Genomic DNA, 24,996 nt, shown 5'->3' on the forward strand with positions numbered 1-24,996 from the left:
CCCGGGGACATATGTACCCCCCTTCTCCCCCCCCCCCCCCCCCCACCCTCCCCCATCGCTACGCCTCTGGCTTGGAAGAAACTCTGCCCGCATTGCGAAGCCTCTGGACCGATGTATCAACAGAAAGAGTAATCCACATGTTTCGTACGATGCTTGAGAATGAAACGAATTTGGTAATGGTAATCTAAGAATCGGTTAAATTAACTGAAGTAGCTTATAAATTGAATAGTGAGGCAGTTTTCGCATCCTTCTCGCATTTTATCGCTTTGAGATTTCGCAATCCGCGTCATGCATTTTACCAACACCGTAGATAAGTATAAAGTAGGACCTGGCATAACCAACACACAGTCAGACATTGGTTGTGACCGACGCTGATTCGACAATCTTTTTAGCCCAGCCAATCACATTTCCCAAGTTATCACAGACCTTGTTTACAATATATTTTAGCTGAATCATGGTGAATTTTTTTTTTACGTTGATAGGCCATAGTGAGTTGGGTTGACCTACTGATTATTTGTGATATAAGAGACGAGCTCGGCTGACTTCCGATTCATTTTTAGTGCAGTTGCTCTAGATTCTAGGTATTTTGCTCCCAAAGTCACAACTAAGAACAAAATGTCTCAAAAGTCGTATTCAACAGGTATGATACAAACAATTTGATCTAGATCTACATTTAATCATTTATTCAAAGTTTGTCTTGTAGCAGCAAACTTACTGGAACACTAGAGTCTAGAACTAGATATAGGCCTACTATATAATTATAGATCTATATATTATTATATTGGTAATCTATCGTTTTGGGTACGTAAAATCGCCCGCGATTTGTAATGTGAAAAACAGGTGACTCCTTAAATTTTAATAATTATTTCACATTTTGAGGAGGATTTATGTTTTAAAAAATTCAAAAATGTTTCCTTGATTCATTTATATACCTGTTTTTAAACAATTGAATTAAAACTTTTCCGTAATAAATGAAGACTAGCGATGTTTCCAACAGATGCAACCATGCTCATTTACTATAGCAGCCATCTTGTCTAAGTTTTATATTTATAAGCTTTTAGCGCCAGATTCAGGGGGAAGCCACTCTATTTTACAAATGGCTGCTGTTTATATAGCAAATCTTGCTCTCAGACACTGCTGTTTAAAGTTAATTTCTGGCCTATATCGATATATTTAGCCATTGATTTAGGTTTATTATTCATTTATCTATAATATTTGACACAAACATATGACAATATACTTCTATTAAAGCCTTGACAATGAGGTAACGTTTTCGTACATAAATAGCCGCGGGCGATTTTACGTACCCAAAACGATAGATTACCTATATATTATATTAATTATTATTATATACCCTATATATATATATATATATAAATATATATATAATATATATATATATAATATATATATATATATATATATATATATGGTAATCTATCGTTTTGGGTACGTAAAATCGCCCGCGATTTGTAATGTGAAAAACAGGTGACTCCTTAAATTTTAATAATTATTTCACATTTTGAGGAGGATTTATGTTTTAAAAAATTCTAAAATGTTTCCTTGATTCATTTATGTACCTGTTTTTAAACAATTGAATTAAAACTTTTCCGTAATAAATGAAGACTAGCGCTGTTTCCAACAGATGCAACCATGCTCATTTACTATAGCAGATAGCAGCCATCTTGTCTAAGTTTTATATTTATAAGCTTTTAGCGCCAGATTCAGGGGGAAGCCACTCTATTTTACAAATGGCTGCTGTTTATATCGCAAATCTTGCTCTCAGACACTGCTGTTTAAAGTTAATTTCTGGCCTATATCGATATATTTAGCCATTGATTTAGGTTTATTATTCATTTATCTATAATATTTGACACAAACGTATGACAATAAACCTCTATTAAAGCCTTGACAATGAGGTAACGTTTTCGTACATAAATAGCCGTGGGCGATTTTACGTACCCAAAACGATAGATTACCATATATATATATATATATATATATATATATATATATATATATATATATATATATATATATATATATATATATATATAATGATCTATTCTAGAGTATAGTATATGATAGATAAGTTAGTTAGGGCCTAAGCCCTAAGATTATGTAAGATAGACTATACTATTACTATAGACCAGGGGTCTCCAAACTTTTCAGTCCGAGGGCCGCATTAACTATCAAATTTCAGTTCGGGGGCCAGTTTCTTCCAGGCATGTCTTTGATTTTTCTGCGCAAAGTTCCTCATCATCACCAACAAACGATTTTTCCTTGGACAAAAAGATATCCGCGGGCCGGATGAGAGGACTTCGCGGGCCGCATTCGGCCCGCGGGCCGTAGTTTGGAGACCCCTGCTATAGACTATAGATAGATCTACTATGACCTATGTCATATGATAGTTGATAGTATAAATAATAAATTTAATTATAAAAATACTAGAATCTAATACTTTTACTAGTTTTACTACTTAAACTTTTAGTCTAGATTTAGTCTAGTCTAAAGTAAGACACTAAAAAAAATATCTTATAACTAGATCTAGATCTAGAATATGCCTAGTTATTTAGTTATATTATACTAGCTGCATACCCGTGCTCCGCCACGGTAAATCTATTTTAAATGCACCAACTTAGGAACAGAACAAAACACAATGCAAATGCAAACACAACACACAAACACAAAAGAAAAAACAAATGCAAAAAAAAAACCACAAATGAAAACACTAACACAAATGCCAAAAAAAAAAAAACACAACCGAAAACACAAACACAACACTCATAACATAAACACAACTTAAATGCAAATATAAACGCATAGTGCTCACAGTGTAGCCCGTGGCGCCAAATCGCACCCTGACCAAGCACTGGCAGACATGCCTGATTCAATTTAGTAAACGAATATAAAACCGAAAGATAGAAACAATAATTAGTAAACAGTTTGTTCAATGTATAAAATAAATAAAAGATTATCAATCCATGCTAATTATGATATTCTAACAATAATGTCCTCTTACACATCCGCATAATTTGCATTCACATTTTGCTAATTATATTGTTGCAACATTAATTCCTTCTTGGAATGCAAGTAAAAATAAAAAGCATGACATTGGACATGTGATGTTTACTTTTAACTTTTATGGTTCCAAAATCTATTGGGATGGTGGACTGCAACACTACTAGCCCGCTTATATTATAGATATATTTATAGGCCTATGGAAGAATTTCTTGATTCATTTACCTGATTTTTTTAAAACCATCATCTCTTATTAGATCTAATAAGCTACTAGATTCTAGGCTAATTGAAAATTAAAATGATTTTCTTAAAAAACCTGCAGAGGTTTGAATTTTTCCTTTAAAAGAATTATTAAAAAATCAATATTTAGGCCCTACCTATTCATTCATTTCTTATAGTTTTAGATAGGCCTAGAATAGATCTATAAGTATTAAAGTTTATAAAGCTATCTTTAAAAAAAAGGAAAAAAAAATTACACTTGAAATAATATGTAAGCTTAAAAAGAGTTATTAAAACCACTTTAAACTTTCAAAAGGCTCCACATTCCCACCAACGAAGCCAGGGGTTCTCCGCCTGTACAGCATGAGGTTCTGTCCTTATGCCCAGAGAACACGAATGGTGCTGGCACATAAAAATATTCCGTGAGTTTTTCATATTTTTATTTTGTGCTTGTTTAAGAGATTCCATTTAATTTTCCCAATGCAAAATTATTTTCACCATACCTTCCGCTGCCCTCCTCAAATCATAAATTATATTCTGATCCCATGAAGCTTAATGACAAATTTTTATCAAAGGTTTAGGCCAACTAATATTTGCAAATTAATGTAGAATAAATAATTCAGTAGTTTATAGTAACCAGATTATAGGCATTTATATAAAGTTGACATTGGGGTGGGAAAATTTAGATTGTAATAGAGAACAGAAAAAACACTTGGCTACTGGGATCAAGCCGATAAATTTGGACCTACTAATTTTCATTCCCTACATTATAATTTTAAGCGAATCAAGTCATTATCATCTGTTCTCATTCATGCTCAAGGCACATGGGGCAGATGCAGTAGATTTCATCTGTTTCAATGGATGCAGTAGAGTTCATCTGTTTCAATGGATGCAGTAGAGTTCATCTGTTTCAATGGCATCTGCATACAAGGGGATAGTGTGCTCAGCACTAAGTCCAGCCGTCTTAGTTTCCCATACATTACTTAGGCACCCATCAGAGCCTGGAAACCAAACTCGGATTAGCTGGAGTAAACTATACCATTTGACCACAGTGTCACCAAATTAATCAAATATACTTAATAATTGTACTACAATTGTGGTACATAATATTTTGATGGTATTCTTTAACCATATTTACTTTGATAAGTGATTTTTTTTTTTTTTTTTTTTCATTTTTATATAAACTTTTTTTTTGTCTTAACCAGGTATGAGACTATTAACGTCAATTTAACCAAGAAACCTGAGTGGTTCTTTGAAAAGAATCCACTAGGTCTAGTGCCCATTTTGGAGCTGGATGACAAAATTGTGTTCGAGTCAACTGCCACTAGCGAGTGGTTGGATGATGTTTACCCACAGAATAGGCTACAGCCAAGCGATCCTTACACCAGGGCCTGGGATAGGATTCTACTTGAATACTATGGAAAGGTGAGCTTGCTTACTTAATCTGATAATGTTTGTTTTCATGAACTATACAGTCAGATATAAGAGTTGAAGTATCAACAAAGATCAGTACAAAAATACCATTTTTCACTTCTATAAATTACAAATTGTTCAATTACATGGCATAGAAATTGTTTATATAAAATAAAAACAGCTCTTTAATATTTTTTTACATAAAAAAAAAGTTTTTTGATTAAATAAAAATTGCTCGAGCAATATAAAACAAAATGTCTCTTTCACAATAAAACAAAAATTGCTTGTTTATATTCAAATAGTGCTTAAAGATTTTCAGAATTTGTGTTTGTTTATTCTCACCCAGATAACAACTGCATTCTATGGTTTTATGCGCCAGCCAGAAGAAAGGGAGAAACATTTAGAAGATTTCTTGAAACATTTTGCGTTTTATGAAGGAGTTCTTTCTAAAAGAGGCGGACTGTTTTTTGGAGGTTTGTTTTTTAATGAAACTATTATTGGTAAAGTTTTTATTTATTTGCATTGTTTTACTGCCAAAATCTATTTCATGTGTTAACTTTTAATCAAAGAAAAGCAATTTGATGAGTTGAAATAATTTTAATGAAAATCATGAACACTTTTCAGGGGATAACCCTTCACTGATTGACTTCTACATTTGGCCACATTTGGAGAGGTTACCTCTCCTGGCCACATTTAACCCAAAGCTTGTTATAGACAAGGCCAAGTTCCCCAAACTGGCAGCTTGGTATGATGCTATGCTACAAACTCCAGCTGTTAAAGCCACAAAGATGAGTCCTGAGAGCCAGATGGAGTTTTTTAAGTCGTATTCATCTGGTGCTCCTAATTATGATGTTGGCTTGGAAGAGTAAAATATAGTCTTATAAATGGAAGAATTTTAAAAGAAAATTATAATCTTGATTTTTAAAATCAATTAAATTGGGCCTAAGTGCATCGCTTTTTATAAATTTTAATAAAACTTGATTTAAATTGTATAACACTTAGCTTAATAACACTAAAGTTATTATCAAAGCATAGGCTTCATCCTTAAACTCGAATGTGCAGGACTTAAAATATAAATTTATTTTTATAGAAAACTTGCCAAATCTTGCTCAAACATTTTAGTTGTTTAAATATACACATTGATTTTTTCTTATCATATAGGCAGTTTGGAAAATGAATGTTTTAATTGTTTTATGTAATCTCAAACAAAACTTTATTCATTTTTATGTAAAGGCACTTGTTTATATGTTACTCTGAAAAAGCCATACAATTGAAAACTATGTATTTTTATATTTGATTACCTGTATACATTTTGTTAATTTTTTCACTTGTCTTTACACCAACCAAAATAACAATGTGAAGATCATGTTTCTGTAGCCTACAAATTGTTTTTTTAAGCCTTGTCTTTCTTCAATTTACAAGTGTTGTTTTCTTTTGCTGTACATTCTTATTGTTTAAGTCTATTTGTCTGGGATGTACAGCCTTTCCTGTTTCATAATTCTCCCTGCATTAAGTATTTACAGACCTCATTTTAATTTGAATACAGGTGTTATACAAAGCTATGTTAATGCTAATTTAGTATTGCTTATAAATATTATTTATAGTTATAAATTAACCTCCATATGTTGGTTGGGGTGGTGATTACCTTTCACATCCACCTGTTGAGTCCATAAATAAACACAAAGAATAAGATCAAATTCCATTTCTTCACCAGATATATCAGGGATACAATCTTATTTTGTTCCATTACGTTAATGTATTTCAATGAAGTTTAGAGCCTATTCCTTTTTTAATGGAATGCAAGATGAGCAGTGTTGATGTTCCCCTATCATTATATCAATGCTGAACTCTGCCAAAGTGTCATTAATATTCAATGAATATATTATCAAGTTAACACTATAGGTTTCAAACAAGATAAATAAGATAGGATCATTGTAAACTTATAGTTTAAAATAAAATTGTTTTTTTTTAATTGGTTAACCATTTCTTGGAAAGTAGTGAATCAACTGGTGCTTTACTGTCGCTAGTCTTTTGATATTTTTTGTGATTGAATGTGCTTATACAGAATAAATAATTATAATTATGAAAATAATTAATTTTTTTTAAAATTTATTGATTTGTCAGTCTACTACTACCAGTGCTAAAATTAGTGAGTTATACTCTCTCTTAAAGGAACGGAATTAGCTTTAGCAATGTGAAGACTCTTCAAAACTGATATTTATAACAGAGTATATAACATAAGATATATGATTTAATTAATCTTTATTACGGATGTTTGTTTTTTTTTAAATTGTTCTAAAAATTGTAATTGAAAATTGTCGAAATGCTATAGATTTGTTGTTACGAAACTACAGGACTAATTTAAGTCTTTATGCAATGGAATTGTTTTTTTTTTTTTGGGCCTAGCCTACTGTAATTAGATGGGAAATAAACTTATTAAAAAAGCAGTTGTTGAAAAATGTGTTAACCACCTTCATAATCATGCAACGAAAGGTTTCTGTTGCTTTTATGAAGCTACAAAAAGGGGAAGTAACCCATTAGCTATAGGGATAATATATTTATTAGTAATTCGCGAGTACTCTGGTTGTTAGATAACAATTTGGCTGCTGATCAATCCCTAAACAAAACCAACATCAGCAGTTTCTTACAGACATCTCTAAAGGGTTTGATGTGATTGGAGGATTGTTGTTTGTGCGACCCACAAGTAAAATCTGCTTAAACAATGTGAACTCATGCATGGTTGAAAAATGTTTTATATTTAAATAAAAAAAGATAAAAATATGGGAGGGGGGGGGGGAGAATTCGTCCTAAATTGAACTGACGTCACGGTTTTTATTTCCCTCACCACTAGAAAATCATGTTATTATTGAATTTTGATTTTATTGAGTTATTTCCCTTAATAACTGATCGAATAGTAGGCCCTACAACAATTACAAGTACACTCGCAGCTACCAACCGTTCCTTGCTTTTTTTGATTCAGTAGAAACAATATTGACAATACATTTCTAATCTCTATCTGATAGACCTGGATTCAATCTAAAAATGACTTTTTTATTATGACCGCAACAACCTCCTCAAACACCCTCTACCATTAGTTTCATTTGATTATATTGATAAACCGTACGCTATTACTCAGAGTCGTAGCGAGGGGGGGGGGGGGGGTCGGGGGGTGCGGACCGCACCGGGTGACACCATTTAGGAGGGGGTGACACCAAGGCAAAAAATTGCAAAATATATCAAGAAAAACTTGAGGGGGTGCAAATCGAAAGTTTGAGGGGGGGGGGTGCAGATCGAAAGTTTGAGGGGGGTGCAAATAAAAAAATTGAAAGTTTGTCCCCGGGAAGGGTCGCTACGCCTCTGGGGGGGGTGATAACATTAAGTGCCATACCGTGTGACACCCGACCTCGCTACGCCACTGCAGAACAAATTATATGTCAGATTAGGAAACAAAAACAGTCCATTTAATCTCTAGTGAGGAGTGAACTCATGCATGGTTGAAAAATGTTTTATATTTAAATAAAAAAAAATAAAAATATGGGAGGGGGGGGGGGGAGAATTCGTCCTAAATTGAACTGACGTCACGGTTTTTATTTCCCTCACCACTAGAAAATCATGTTATTATTGAATTTTGATTTTATTGAGTTATTTCCCTTAATAACTGATCGAATAGTAGGCCCTACAACAATTACAAGTACACTCGCAGCTACCAACCGTTCCTTGCTTTTTTTGATTCAGTAGAAACGATATTGACAATACATTTCTAATCTCTATCTGATAGACCTGGATTCAATCTAAAAATGACTTTTTTATTATGACCGCAACAACCTCTTCAAACACCCTCTACCATTAGTTTCATTTGATTATATTGATAAACCGTACGCTATTACTCAGAGTCGTAGCGAGGGGGGGGGGGGGGTCGGGGGTGCGGACCGCACCGGGTGACACCATTTAGGAGGGGGTGACACCAAGGCAAAAAAATAGCAAAATATATCAAGAAAAACTTGAGGGGGTGCAAATCGAAAGTTTGAGGGGGGGGGGTGCAAATCGAAAGTTTGAGGGGGGTGCAAATAAAAAAATTGAAAGTTTGTCCCTGGGAAGGGTCGCTACGCCTCTGGGGGGGGGGGGTGATAACATTAAGTGCCATACCGTGTGACACCCGACCTCGCTACGCCACTGCAGAACAAATTATATGTCAGATTAGGAAACAAAACAGTCCATTTAATCTCTAGTGAGGAGTGAAAACTGTAATTCTTAAACCACCAAGGAGGCAAGACAAACCCACCAAGGAGACAAGGCAAACTGACGCTGAAGGGAAAAAAAAAGATTAAATTAGGAAAGGACACATTTTAAGACGTGACATGAAATACAGGTAGATTCTGCTCACGAACTTGACAATGACAGCCTTGCTCTAGGTCAGTAGGTTGATGACCTTGCTCAAGGCCGTACTTACACTCCGTGACGAAGAACGTGATCTGAGCAAGACGCATCGCCACGCGCAGCCAATCAAACACTGTAGAATATGTAAACAGGAAAATCCCCTCGATACACAACTGTAGCTAGTCATTACCTGATATGTGGACAGTTACTTTTTGGAATATATTTTTTGACAGATGCACAGCGGACAGATTAGAATAAACTACTTTGAATAAAAAAACATAAACAACAAAGCATTTTAGATCTAGATTTTATTTAACTGCAAAGATACATGCTTATATTTAATTCGTATATTTAATTTTAATTAATAGTAATAGTAATAAGTATGAGTCAAAAAGCATACACAAGCGGTAGGTAGGCCTATATAATCAAAATAGTTTATATATCTTTCTAGATATAATTATCCATTATTTTATTTAATCTAGACCTATTATTATAATGACTTTTATAATATTTAAATTAAGTTCAAGGCAATCAAGAGTTATTTAGTAGTAGTAGCCAAGCCAAACAAACGAGTGAAGTTAGAGTGAAATTATGGTCTAATGTGGCAAATCAGCTTGAAATAACCGATTTTCTACCAGTATATATGTCTTGTCTTAAATTATTTTTTTTACACATTTTAGCAAAAAAGATTATGTAGAATGTAGAGGCCCAAACCAATTGTGTTATCGGCAGCGCTAAATAAATACTCGCGCACTTTATTAATCGATTCTGGGCTGATAAATTTGTAGTAAAGGAGGCTTAACTAAAAATCATAATTAGATCAATGTATCAAAAACTTGTAGGGCGAACTTATGACGAGAAATCAAATGGATTTTAAGTAGATATTGACAAATAAAAATTGTTTTATATTATGTAAGTCACTTTACTTTGAACGATTTCTCTTTGTTGTATGCAAAGGCTCCACATATCCCCCACTGAAACCAGGGGTTCTCCGCCTGTACAGCATGCGGTTCTGTCCCTATGCTCAGAGAGCTAGGCTGGTGTTGGCACACAAGAATATACCGTGAGTTTTTTCTTCTTTTAATCAACATCATTGCCTGCTTATTTAATCATTGTTTGTTGTTTTATTGATAGGGTTGGCTGAAGTGTTTTTCACCTCTTCCCCCTCGCACTAACCCCCCCCCCCCCAATGTTCCCCAAATTGAAAACTGTATCACTTTCAGCTATATTTAGTGTTCCTATCAATTATTTTTATAAGTGGTCACTGCCCTCACCTTCCCTACCCTTGACTTGAGGTAGGGAAAAAAATACATTTAAATAAAAAAAAATGTATACGTTTGCCATCTTCTGCTCCACGAGAAGTTTCAGTAACTCCCTGGAAGTTTTAAGTGCCAACCCCCCCTCCTCCTCCTGAAGCAACCACTATAAATGTACTTACTGCAGTAACTCAGAGCTAAGTGGACATCATGGTTGTCCTATGGGTAAGGACCAAATATTTGAGACTCACTGAGGACCCTTGGAGTTCCTTATATAACTATTTACCTGCCCTTTGCCACCAGGGTTTCTTCATGGCGTCTCTTGGGGGGGGGGGGGTGGTTGCACCCCCCTGAAGAAAGCATACCACCCCTCTGAACTAAATGCAGTTTATATAGAAAATATATACTTTTAACAGTGTCTGACCCCCCCCCCCCGCACCAAATAGTCTGGTAGAAACACTGTTTACCACAGAGAATGTGGAGCTGAAATATTCAAAAACATTAACCCCACACAATTTAATTTGATTTTATTCTTACATTTGCTTTTACTATTTTCAGTCTAACAATAGTAAACTTTTTAATGATAGTATTATAACTATTTTAGTTTTTAACCATATTTACTATTAAATAGTAGGCTGCGATTATATAATAGATTTTATGGCTCACAGGTATGAAACAGTTAACATAAATCTAGTCCAAAAACCAGAATGGCTGTTTGAGAAGAATCCGTTTGGTCAGACACCAACTGTGGAGCTGGATGATAAAATTGTGTATGAATCCACTGCCACTTGTGAGTGGCTGGATGATGTGTATCCACAATCCAAACTGCAATCCAGTGATCCTTATACTAAAGCATGGGATAGGATACTTCTGGAATATTTTGGGAAAGTGAGTTAAATAATAATTTGTTGCTTAAAGATTTAAAAAATGAAAATGTGTGAACTTAAACAAGAGATATTTAAATAACAGTATGGGCATTAGTATTTTAGAATGTTGGACTGTGTACTAGTACTGAATTTTAAAAATTCCTGTATAGTATTTATACAAAACACATAGCTAACTAAGATATTAGTATATAATAAAACAATAAGCAAGAAAGAAAATTAATTTTAGAAAAAGTGTAATTGATTTAACCGAAAATAGATACAAGTAAAAAAACAACTATGGTTTCTTTGTAGTTTAATACCTACTTTAGGGTGTTATTCAAATACTTATAAAATTACATTTTTTAAAAATTGAAATTGATTGTGTCCCTTGATTGCAGGTACTTACCTCATTTTATGGTTTTTTGAGAAAGCCAGAAGAAAGAGACAAACATGTGGAAGACTTTTTGAAACATTTTAAATTCTATGAGGATATTCTGGCCAAAAGAGGAGGACCTTTTCTTGGGGGTTAGCTATTTTTCTGAATTTAGAGAAAAACCAAAAGTATTAAACTTCTGTTTTTAAAAATAGGCCCCTACAATATTTATTAAAATATTAGTGTGAACATTTTTCATGATGAACATAAATGTATGAAAAGTCTAGTTGTTGCCTAATTTCAATTCCTAATGTCATGCAAACCCTAAAAAAAGAAATTGTTTATCTATATTGAACAGGATGTTTTATTCAACATTTAAATCTTATTCTCTGTATAAACATTTCTTGTTTAAAAATCATTTCACCTTTATGTCATAATTTGTTGCTCATATAATCGCAATCAATGCTCATCTTCTGACATTCCACTGTCATATTTTGGTTGAATTAATTGTGTTGTTTAAATGTATCCTGTTAGTCTAAGTGTTTAGTCCTCTCCATCACCAAACTGTTTATCATTAAAAAAAAAACATTTTGATTAAAACTTAGTTGTTTTTATTTCAGGAAAAAATCCCTCAATGATAGATTTCTACATTGGCCACATTTTGAGAGGGTACCTGCCCTGGCCACCTTTGACTCTAAGCTTGTTGTGGACAAGTCAAAGTTACCCAAACTGGCAACCTGGTATGATGCCATGTACAAGACTCCTGCAGTTCAAGCCACTATGTGGGAGCCCAAGATGCATGCAGAGTTTTTGAAAGGCTTTGTGGCTGGCACCCCCAATTACGACTTAGGACCTAAATGAATAGTAAAGTTCCCTTCTCAAACTTAACGATCTTAACTAAATGAATAGTAAAGTTCCCTTCTCAAACTTAACGATCTTAACTAAATGAATAGTAAAGTTCCCTTTTCAAACCTAACGATCTTAACTAAATGAATAGTAAAGTTCCCTTTTCAAGCCTAACGATCTTAACTTAATGAATAGCAATGAATTATTTTTAGAAGTCATAAATTATTAAAAACTTAAGAAAAAAAAACTTTCTTAAAGGAAAAATGTAATGTTCAAACAACAGTTTGTTTTGTAACCAACTTTGTTTTAAAGCATGTATGTTCTTGAAAGGCTTAAATATAATTATATAGCAGTATCTATTTTAAGGAACTTTATTAAAAAATTGAAAAAATTCCTTACAAAATTTACTCTGCTTAGATTTTTAGGTTGATAATATCGTGTGAAGAAAACTGTTCAACCACAGGTCAACTAAATGGCTGTTTTAGTGTTGCATGCATTCCTGTGTTGCTATTGTATTTTCTGTGAACATTCCTGGGTATAATTATTAAAGGTTTTTGATGTTTATATAGTTTTTACTTGATGTTGTTGCATCTTAAAAAAAAATTATACATTGTATTTATATTTCATTTTTGTGTGTGTAATATTGCAGTTTTCACATTTCTTATTCAAAAACTTGTTACCTATTTTAAAACTCACATTTTTAAATTGTTGTTATTATTGTAAACCAGAGTAGTTTTGATGTTTAAAACTCCCATATATAAATTTGTCATACCAATTCCTATTTACAAGGAAAGATTTGTTAAAACTTTTTTCATTACTGTTTGTTACTATGTGCTGATAAAAGTCCTTGCTTTGAATTTAAAAAAAAAGATCAATACAATAATTCAAATCTATATTAACAGAACATTTTTTTATATCACAATTTTTTGTGCAGTGTATTTTATTTTAATATGTGTTTTATTAAACTTTATCATTGAGAAAAAATAGATTGTACGTTTGATATGTAATTTTGTTTTTCTTTAACAAACTTAGTAAGTTTTCCATCTACTCAAGTAATCTCCAACACAAAGCAGGAAGACTTAAACACTTAAACACACTCTTACAGCAAAATATATATGTACAGATGATTAGTACATAATTTATATGTATAGTGCATGTTATATATAAATACAAAAAAGTCTCTCTCTTTCCCTCTCTACATATAAATGTATATATTTAAATGCATATGTATATATATACATGTAAATATATATATATATATATATATATATATATATATATATATATATATATATATATATATATATATATATATATATATATATATATATATATATATATATATATATATATATATATATATATATATATATATATATATATATACACATATATATATACATAGAATAAACAAGATTTATATATTTATATGTATACACACACACACACGCATATATATATATATATATATATATATATATATATATATATATATATATATATATATATATATATATATATATATATATATATATACGTCTACATATGTATATACATATCTATTGTGTTTGTATTAAGACATACGACAGAATATTAAAAGAATCAAGAAGGTCGAATACAAACTCCAACATATACCTTGTCCTCTATATAATCTTCTAATTGAATAATCGGTGATGAGCATCATTAGGTGACGTTGCGCTATTTAGGCAGATGGTAATGTCTACGTGTTGAATAATTGCTGAAGTTATGGGTTGACATAAAGCAATTTTAGCCAGTCCCCCCCCCCCCCCTCTCCCTCATCCTGCCACTATTGTCAAAATAATGTCGACACAGAAAGCCAAACGGCCGTCAACTTAAATAAAGACAAAAATAAGTTCCATTCCATTTGTAAATTTACCATTGTGTTTTGTCATTAAGGAAACGAAAGTTTTAAAAAAGACTACCTCTCATTTATTTAAACTGCTCCCCCTCCCGAACGTTTCTAGTATCGCATCGTCGCAAAGTTCTGAACACACCGTGACGCCATTAATGAACGACACTTTATCTGCCCAGAGATTTAGAACCACTGCGCTAACAGGCCACGGGCCTGCAGAATATTTCTTTACCTTTGGTATCACGTGGTGGCAGTCTGTGTACACTGGTAGCCGGCGCCTGTTGAGCTGATTCAAAGGGTTGGTTGAGTTGAGCTGGAACATACTACAGTCGCATCGCTAGAAATATACAACATTTGACGTCGTCACACAGCAAGCAACATACAGCATTTGACAGCCGTCCAGCATCATGTCTCAAAAAGCTTACGCTAAAGGTAAGTTTGTTTACTTGTAAAACTGAAATTAAACTTTAAAGTTTAAACAAATTGTAATGTGTATAAGGATGTACGTTTTCGCTAAATTTACAAGCTTGGGTGATTCTAGGCCAAAGAATACAATCCCTTTACCCCTGAAGTTATTTCTGAAAGAATGCTCTTGCTACTAATTTAAAATAAATAAATAAATACTTATTAAGCGCATGGTTTACTTTTTTCGCCTTTCATCTGAATGCCATTATACTGTGTAAAGTTGATTTGAATACTGCTAGGAAGGTTTCTGCAATTGAAAAAAAAATATATTCGGAGGCACATAGTTCCCCAGCGGTTATCTTAGAATATAGAATCAGCTGATTGGACGTCCTGCACCGGAATCAAAGGCACTATTTGATTCAATGATCAAAGTACACCAGGTGCATCAACCTGCGCCTTGGAGATCCGTATGAACCAATGCGTCCCAGGCTCTTCCATGAGCACTATGACACTTACGTTCGTTTTAAAGAGCGCCATACACTATGGATACATTGGACTACCATAATCGATGATTAAATCTTATCAGGGTGGTCATCCGGCGCCCCTGCTTTAGAGTACGATTAGGCGCTTCGAGTTTCCCAGAGGCTACCTTAGAACATGGGGGTCCGTTGCGAGTTGTTCTACCGTACTTTACGGAGAGTGATTAACGGACACTCAAGGCTTTCATACAGCCCGCCCTGGGGCGTCAGGGGGTAGTGTGGACAAACCCGCGTCCCAACAACCAAGATCCAAGAATTAAAGCGCCGGCATTGTTTACATTTAAATAATTCGAATTTAGGGAAGAAGATTTAGAAGGTGTAGAAATACAAGAAATCTTTATTAAATTATAAAATGTTTCGTCACTCATGTGTGTAGGACTAGATCGCTGCAACGATTGGGGGGGGGGGGGGAGGGGAAGGGGAGCGGCAGCACACAAACTCTGACAAAATACAAGCCATTCTTATTGGCATCACACATCAGATGACGCAATGTCTTTCAAAAACGTACTTTTGAATGAAGGTAAATTTTGTTTTTTTAAAAATGTGTGTTTTTCTTCTATAAGAGCTAGTTATGTTAAAATGTCAGGGAGAACCGCAAACGACAACTAAGACTGCTGGAATAAAAGAACAAACAATTTTATCTGCACGTCTAATAGGACCATGCAGCTCCAAGGAAGTCGAAACGAGGCTAGACCAAAGCTTGGACGGTCTAGATTTGGATAACCTCGCCCTTATTGAACTCAAACAACCTTGTATTATATTGGAGACTAAAGTTCTCCAGCACCTAGCACCGCCTTGCTGTATTGGGTTGCTCAAACTTTCGTCTATCAAGATAAGACATAAAATAATCAACCATTTCATAATCCCGGCGGGGTGGGAGGGGGGTGAGATTGGGACATGACACTGGGCGTTTCCACTCAGAATGCAGTCCGCTGAGTATCACATAGAACCCTTGTGAAGTGTGTAGGAAAGTAGATTACATTTTGTTTTGTTAATTTCAATCTTAGTTTTTTAAACGCAGTTACACTAATTTAAAAAAAAAAGCTGCCCATGAGGACCTATAGGGCAGAAAGTGGTCCGTAAATTGGACCGCAACATGATTGTAAAATAGGGAGAGTTCGTCTGTTCTAATTGTTTGGTATTCCTCCACCCCTCCCTCCCGCGCCGGTGACTTGCGATTTTCATTCAAACACAGAGTCCAAATATACCGAGTTATTAGACTAAAGTTCTCCAGCCCCGCCTTCTTGCACACGGCTTCTCACACGTCCGGATGTCGGCGACTTAATTTTTTTTACATAAATACTCTGTAGAGTTGAGCGAAGTTTTTTGAGGCGTCTTTTTCTTTCTAGATCTTAATTATATTAGATCTATTTGATCTATATCAAATACAATAAGTATTACGTATCAAAACTATATGCTCGTTGATTCAGACTTTAGCATGCTTTGCTTTCTGGATTTGATTCGAAAGATTTTTATCTATTCAATAACAATATGCAAGGCAGCAGTTTTTTATTTTTATTTTGGAGTTTTCTCCCCTAGATGGGTTGCTGTCTACAGCTAACGAGCCTCATCTGTCCCGGGGGTTTCGAACTCGATACTTTTAGAGTTAGCAATCATATGCTACACAACCACGCCGTCAGAAATGAAGATTTTAAAAATATAATTTCTGTATGAGATATCAACTACAAAATCATGTTCCCGTTGTTATATTTTTTTAAATCTTGAAAGCGTTAAAAATAGTGAGATTATCTCCCCTGCAGCGATTAATCATTCAGGTTACAGCAAACAGACCTGGCTATGCCAATACAGGCGATAGCCAAATGTTTGATTATGGCAATGGGGTTAGCTTAGACATGGGTGACGTGGCGAAAATTTGAGCTGGAATTTACTCGTCGTTTTGCAGTTAAATTAATTTGTTTATTTTGGGGAGGAAGGGGGTGAAAATACGGTGAACGGAAAAAAAGTCACAGGAAAAAAAAACACAGAAAAAAAGTCACAGTTTTTGCTAGGAAAAAAAGTCACAGAAAAAAAGTCACAGTGGAAAAATTTTATCGGAAAAAAAGTCACAGAAATAAAGTCACAGAAAAAAAGTCACAACAATCTTTTTAGAAATATTTTTATTAATTTGTAAAGTTGTAAAATTTTGAATGTTTATTGTTGTGGGTTGTATTTTTTGATAGCATAAATTATTTACAGACGTTAAGATTATGATTTATAACAATTGTAAGTAAAAATACTCTAAGATAATTAACACAACAATCTCAACTTTTGTTACGTATTTAGTTAAATACGCGGTAGAAAAGTTAATTATAAAAGAAATTTAGGCACATTTTGCCGTAGGCTATTCTCTGGTCGGCCTCTCCTCAGTAGGCATTGTCCGAACATATTTGTGTTGTTGACGTTATGCGTCAATGACAGCCTTTGAACCTTGTCGGCTTTCTGTTTTGATCCTAAGTTTTGTTATGTAATGAGCGTGATAAATGTGGGCAATAAAGGTGGTTGAACAAAACATAACTATTGTTGCCATGAGTTGAGGGCAGCAAGTCAGATGAACTTACCATTTCACGATAATTTAATATTGGTATTTTAAAAAAAAACGCGATGAAAAACGTGGATTTTGGGGCATTCTATTAAATGCTACTAAACTTAAGTTTAAAATAATTACAATCTACATAAAAAAATATTTTTTTTTAGATGAATTATAAAAATTCCTATGCGTATACAGACTACACACATTACATTACATTTATTAATCCTAAGTTAATTTGCACTCTCCAAATATTTAATACATAAAAGTATTAACAAATATCATGCAAATATATATTTGTGACTTTTTTTCCTGTGACTTTTTTTCCTGTGACTTTTTTTCCTGTGACTTTTTTTCTGTGTTTTTTTTTCCTGTGTTTTTTTTTCCTGTGACTTTTTTTCCTACAATCGAAAATACCCATAGTTTAATCGAGAAATTTGGGGAAATATGAAGACATGTAGGAGCATGTCTGGAGAGTGGTCTTGTCGTCTGGTTGGCAATAATGTTATAGAAATTTGGTAATTAAATATACAAGATTCTGGAGGTGACCATTGCTGTATGAAGTAAAAAATGGATATTATATGACGTCAACATTTGTGACTATATGAAGTCAACATTGGTGACTATAGGAAGTCAACTTTGGTGACTATATGAAGTAAACAGTAATGACTTTAAGAAGTCAACATTGGTGACAAAACGAAGTCAACATTTGCTACTATAGTCAACAGTGGTGACTAATTTATTAAGTCAAGATTTGTAACTATATGAAGTCAACTTAGGTGACTATAGAAAGTCAACATTTGTGATTATATGAAGTCAATATTGGTGACTATAGTCAACAATGGTTACTATATTAAGTCAACATTTGTATGAAGTCAACTTAGGTGACTATAGAAAGTCAACATAGTGATAACTATTTGATAGAGATCAATGACATAAGACAATGCAATATAGAGTCCTTTCATATGACGTCACGTCCGTTCGTGATACCTACGCCCGCCGCCACAGTGGTGTACACAAGACGTAAACACAATCAGCTGTTCGCCAGCGCTGGACGTGTTCACCAGCGCTGGACGCGTTCACTGTATGTAAAGAACCGCACCCGCGGAAAAGGAAAAATACGTTAAAAAACTTGAACTCTTAGGAATTGAAGATCCTTATACTGTTATTGACAGTTTCGTATAAATAAATATGTGGACAAAATTTCTAAATAAAAATACTGTTAGTAATACTGTTTGCGTTTAGAGTTAAAGTAGCCGAATCTGATCAAATGCAGTTCTCGATACTTTGTTTCATGTAAGGACAGTAAAATAATAAACTTCATTTTAATTATAAAAGATAACTATTAATAAAACAAATATGCTCGACCTTCACAAATACTAATAGTAAAAGACAAAGTCAAAAGTAATAGGCTAATAAGAATAATAAGATCTAATAGTAGGCCTAATACCAGGCTCCGCTGGGTAGACATAGAATCTAGAATCTACTTCTTTACTTAAATTTAATTACTTTAGATCTACATTCGATTCAAAATACACCATAATAAATCAAAAGTAGTCATAATAGGCCTAATAAAGCATTTAATTGTCTCTAAGATCTAAAATCTCGCTCTATTATCTAATCATTTTTTTAGCAAACGAAATTTTCTGAAATTGAAATAGATTATATGACTAGACTTAGATCTAGAATCTGCTACTTAAATTAAATTGTAAAAACTTTATACAAGCATGTAGTTGATATTATTGTAGTAGAAGGCTTTAATAAATTACTAAGGCCTACCTACTTTGTTGTCTTTTTACAGCAATATGTATCTGATACTGGACTGAGTTTAATTAAATTCAAATTCATATCTAGTAATTGGTCTACTAAGTTTTTGTAGCCTAGTAGTACAATCTAGATCATACCAGCCAACAACAAATAACCACATTATTATTATTTGGTTAATGATTAGGCTAATTTTTTTTTTAAATCCACTGTTTATAAAAGAAACAAATCAAGCTAGAAACATTATAAGTGAGATGGTTTAGAATAATAACAATGGACCCAGTCTACAATTGATACAATTGCAGGTCTACATAGGGCCTACAGTCTAGTAGTTTACAGTAGGCACCTAGTGTGTAGCTAGTATACTAGTGTGTAGCTGTCCAGAGTTAAGATTCTTAATGCCTTAATGCTTTCCCCTGATAAGCCGTGTGTGCTATAAATGACATAACATGACACCGAGGTGAGAAGTGTTGAGGGGAGAGCAGTGGGACTTTCCCCTTTGTTCTCCCTGCTGGGCCCTGAGGGTCAAAATTATATCAGAAATACTATCTCTGTGGGGCTGGGTATCACGGAGGTGAGACATTTTCAGGGGAGGGCAGGGCAGACTCCTCTTTGGTTTTATTGTGGGCTAGATACAGGTGGGGGCAGCCATCATGAGGGTTGAACGTCAGTATTAATGTGTCTGATTACTTCCCTGCTGGATTATAAGGGTCTTAAATTGTATAACATGCTACCCAGATTGGTTATTACCCATGGATTATATTAGCCGTTGTAGTGTGGGTTTTGTAGGAGTTAAGTGGTCTCACGTTTGCCACAGTAGATAACCTCTAATATATTACTGCATTTGATCAGCTTCGTCTACTTAAACTCTAAACGCAAACGGTATTACTAACAGTATTTTTATTTAGAAATTTCGGCCACATATTTATATTATCCACGAAACTGTCAATAACTGTATAAGGATCTTCAATTCCTAAGAGTTCAAGTTTTTAAACATATTTTTCCTTTTCCGCGGGCGCGATTCTTTTCATACGGTGAACACGTCCAGCGCTGGTGAACACGTCCAGCGCTGGCGAACAGCTGATTGTGTTTACGTCTGATGTACACCACTGTGGCGGCGGGCGTAGGTATCACGTGATTTAGGTCACGTGTTTGCAAGGACTCTATTCCACTGTGGTGCTCTGATTCTATTTTTAGGTTCGGATTTCCCCCCACTGAAGCCAGGGGTTCTCCGTCTGTACAGCATGAGGTTCTGTCCCTTTGCTCAGCGGGCCAGGCTAGTGCTGGCACACAAGAACATTCCGTGAGTTACTTCCCTTTTTTAAAAATTTGAATTTTGATTACAGACTTGTACCATTTGGGCTGTCAAGCAGAGTTAGGATTTTGTGTATATTAGTAAAGACTATGGTGGGCGGGGGTATGGGGGTTGTATTTGAAAAGACATATTGGGGCGTCATTAGGTTGGGCATCGCACAGTATTGAACACGCCCCAGCCCCCGTATTAAGAATAGATGAACAGCTCTGGTTAACAGTTTTCCGAATTTTAAAATTTGATAATTGGAAGTACGGATCGTGATTGCGAGTAATTATGACGTCACTAATATGTGACGCGACCAGGGGTACGGGTGTGAGGTGTGACACGCCTTTATTTTAATACAAAGACCGATAACATAATTAATTATAAATCAATTAATTAAAACACAGCTGCGAGGTGATTAACCTTGACCTCCAAAACAAGCCGGACTGGTTCCTGAAGAAAAACCCCGAGGGGACCGTCCCCACCCTGGAGCTGGACGACAAGGTCATGTGGGAGTCCACGGCCACGTCCGAGTGGCTGGACGACGTCTACCCTCAGAACAAGCTGCAGGCCAGTGACCCCTACATCAGGGCACTGGACAGGATGTTGTTGGAGTACTCGAGCAAGGTACTCTTTAGTGCAGGTGTACTGTTACAGGCAGGTGTTACTGAGTACTGTTGGTGCAGGTGTTAAAGGGTACTGTTGATGCGGGTGTACTGTTACAGGGTTTTAAGGCAGGTGTTATTGGTTGCTGTTGGTGTAGGTGTTATTGGGTACTGTTGGTGTAGGTGTTTTTGGTTACTGTTGGTGTAGGTGTTATTGGGTACTGTTGGAGTAGATTATTGGGCGCTTTTTTTTTGTAGGTGTTATTGGGTACTTTTGGTGTAGGTGTTATTGGTTGCTTTTTTGTGTAGGTGTTATTGGGCACTGTTGGTGTAGGTGTTATTGGGTACTGTTGGTGTAGGTTATTGGGTATTGTTGGTGTAGGTGTTACAGGGTACTGTTGGTACAGGTGTTATTGGGTAATGTTGGTGTAGGTGTTACAGGGTACTGTTGGTACAGGTGTTATTGGGTAATGTTGGTGTAGGTGTTATTGGGTAATGTTGGTGTAGGTGTTATTGGGTACTGTTGGTGTAGGTGTTATTGGGTACTGTTGGTGTATGTGTTATTGGGTACTGTTGGTGCAGGTGTACTGTTACAGGGTTTTAAGGCAGTTTTTATTGAGTACTGTTGGTGTAGGTGTTACATGGTACTGTTGGTGCAGGTGTACTGTTACAGGGTACTGTTGGTACATGTGTTACAGGGTACTGTTAATTCAGGTTTACTGTTACAGGGTTTTAAGGCGGGTGTTATTGGGTACTGTTGTTGTAGGTGTTATATAGTACTGTTGGTGTAGGTGTTATTGGGTACTGTTGGTGTAGGTGTTATTGGGTACTGTTGGTGTAGGTGTTACAGGGTACTGTTGGTGTAGGTGTTATTGGGTACTGTTAGTGTAGGTGTTACAGGGTACTGTTGGAGTAGGTGTTATTGGGTACTGTTAGTGCAGGTGTTATTGGGTACTGTTGGTGTAGGTGTTACATGGTACTGTTGGTGTAGGTGTTACAGGGTACTGTTGGTGTAGGTGTTACAGGGTACTGTTGGTGTAGGTGTTACAGGGTACTGTTGGTGTAGGTGTTACAGGGTACTGTTGGTGTAGGTGTTATTGGGTACTGTTGGTGTAGGTGTACTGTAACTGTTACAGGGTACTGTTAATGTATGTGTACTTTAAGAAGGTACTGTTAGTGCAGTTGTACTTGAACAAGTTACTCTTAGTGCTGATGTACTTGTTACTATTAGTGCTGATGTACTTTTAGAGGGTACTGCTAATGTAGGTGTACTGTTGAAAGAACTGTTAATGTAAGTGTAAGGTTACAATGTAATGTAAGTGCAGATATATCTTTCTAAGTTACTATTAAAGCGAGTATATTGTAACAATACACTGTAACTATTATTGCAGGCGAAGTGTTACAATGTACCCTATAATGAGCGTTATTAATATAATGAAATACAGATTACACTCACATCTACAAGCGTTTAAACTTTACTCTTTAAGTTCTTCAGAATTTCTTGAACAAACTGTTCACCGCTTGAGTATAATAGTGTTATTGAAATTGTGTTTAGAATTCTTCTCCCCCCTTTTGTCAACATTTCACTAACATGGACGTGAATTACGAAGGTCTAAGCTGCTCATGCCACGCCCACAAATTAAAAAAAAAACACTATATCTTAGCTCCTAATGAAGCTAGAGGCACAATATTGGTATCAATCTAATTGGGGAAAAAAATCTATTTTTTTCTTCTGGTATAATTTTATTTGAAATTAGTAGAGTTTAAAAACTACGTGCAACAACCTAAGGGGCCATTCATAAATGACGTCACGCTTTTTTTGACGTATTTTACCTCCCCCCTCCCCTCCGTCACACATCGTCACAAAAAGCCAGACCCCCCCCCCCTAAAATGAAGTCACACCTCAGCATACAAATCCCCTCAAAATTGCAGTTGAATTTTTCTTAAAACATCGATATATTTTTCTAAAATCGTGTCTGAACTCTCTCAACATAGAATATTTTAATCAATTTCTATTAATATTTATTAAAACAGTTTTCTAAAACACGAAATAACGGCTAAAATTCGTTTTCTAACATTGCTTTTAATAATGCAAAACTGTGACGTCACACCATCTGACCCCCCCCCCCCCTACCCCTCATCACACACACCGTCACAAAATTACGGACACCCCCTCCCCCTTCGAGTGTGACGTCATTTATGGACGACCCCTAATTCCGTAGAGAATTTCTAACAAAAGATCGTCTAGTCTCTAACACCAGATCTGTTAAGTGTCTCTGATCTTTACCAGGTGACCACAACGTTCTACACGTTTATAAGGAGTCCTGGAGACAGAGACAAGCTTGTGGGAGAACTGACCAAACACTTCCAGACCTACGAGGATTTTTTGGTCAAGAGAAAGGGTGAATTCTACGGAGGTGAGCAAAGCGGATGTTGTTTTTTTTTTTACATAACAAAATATATTTTATGTTTTTATGTTTTAAAATATGTTTTATGTTTTTCATTAGTTTGCTGTAATTAAAATTTGGATGAAAAGTATTTTAATTTTTTAATGATTTGGCCGAAGGAGCTTGGACATACTTTTGCTTTTAGCTCAGTAAGGACTGTGGGTTGGTGGGGGGGGGGGGGGGGATTAAGGGGGACTTATGTGAAAGTCAACAGTGTTTCTTTCAGATATTTTTCTCCTGGAAGGGGAGGGGGGGGGATGACACGTAAATTTAGAGGTTAAAGTTTATTTTCTATGTAAATTATATATTTTAAATATTTCATCCGGAGTGGGGAGGGGGCCGCCCTCCTACCCTATCAGAAAGAGACGCCTGAATAAAACTCTAACCATTAATATGTATAGACATGTAATAAATAGTGATAGGATAAAATATTTTAAGTATGCGGGGTAGCAGTTATATAAGCATAGCTATGAATCTACGATAAATGAAAAACCTACTCTATATTTAACCTATTTGCAAAACGAAGGGAAATAAACTGACAATAAATTAAATATAATCCTATTAACTTAAACGAAATGTATTCTAATTGCCAGAAGAGTCACAATCTTATTATAGTTTCAGTCATTTACTTTTATGATCTTCCCCAGGTTCTAAACCGTCCCTGATCGACTTCTTCCTGTGGCCCATCATGGAACGGATGCCCATGCTGACCACCATGGACCAGAGGGCTGGCATCGACAAGAAGACCTTCCCTAAACTCAGCGCCTGGGTCGAGGCCATGGCCAAGGTCCCCGCGGTCAAGGCCACGGCCTTTGACCCCAAGACTCACCTGCATTTCCTGACCGGGTTCTTTGCAGGGAAGGCTGATCCGAATTATGGTCTGCAGGAGTGAGGGGGGGGGGGGGCTCCCTCTCCTATCATCCATGGGGGGGGGGGGGCTCCTTCTCCTATCATCAAGTGGGGGTGGGGGCTCCCTCTCCTGTCATCAAGGAGGGGGTGGGGGCTCCCTCCCCTATCATCAAGGGTGGGGGGGGGGGCTCCCTCCCTTATCATCAAAGACACGTGATATCAATTCCTTAAGTCAATTCATATATTTAATAGTAATAGAAGCCCATGTTGGGATTATAAATAAACCCTAGTATCCATATTTACCTCATTGTATAAGACG

At 35.3% G+C, this 24,996-nt stretch overlaps 2 protein-coding genes and 1 pseudogene across 2 annotated transcripts; all 3 read left to right on the forward strand.

The window, feature by feature from the left end:
* The first annotated feature begins 388 nt into the window (after positions 1-388).
* On the forward strand, positions 389-6,908 carry LOC131958519 (glutathione S-transferase omega-1-like). The gene is made up of 5 exons (XM_059323605.1): positions 389-640; positions 3,557-3,662; positions 4,446-4,665; positions 5,000-5,126; positions 5,278-6,908. Exons 1-5 carry the CDS (start codon positions 616-618, stop codon positions 5,520-5,522), a joined length of 723 nt encoding a protein of 240 aa, XP_059179588.1. The 5' UTR covers positions 389-615; the 3' UTR covers positions 5,523-6,908.
* A 2,347-nt stretch (positions 6,909-9,255) lies between these two features.
* LOC131958514 (glutathione S-transferase omega-1-like) lies at positions 9,256-13,287 on the forward strand (annotated as a pseudogene).
* Positions 13,288-14,560: 1,273 nt separating this feature from the next.
* LOC131958509 (glutathione S-transferase omega-1-like) lies at positions 14,561-24,733 on the forward strand. The gene is made up of 5 exons (XM_059323597.1): positions 14,561-14,676; positions 20,677-20,782; positions 21,184-21,403; positions 23,672-23,798; positions 24,476-24,733. Exons 1-5 carry the CDS (start codon positions 14,652-14,654, stop codon positions 24,718-24,720), a joined length of 723 nt encoding a protein of 240 aa, XP_059179580.1. The 5' UTR covers positions 14,561-14,651; the 3' UTR covers positions 24,721-24,733.
* The last annotated feature ends 263 nt before the right edge of the window (positions 24,734-24,996 follow it).

Source organism: Physella acuta, unplaced genomic scaffold (genome assembly GCF_028476545.2).
Source record: "Physella acuta isolate Inbredline_101_S28 unplaced genomic scaffold, ASM2847654v3 ptg001331l, whole genome shotgun sequence".
NCBI classification, from domain to species: domain Eukaryota; kingdom Metazoa; phylum Mollusca; class Gastropoda; family Physidae; genus Physella; species Physella acuta.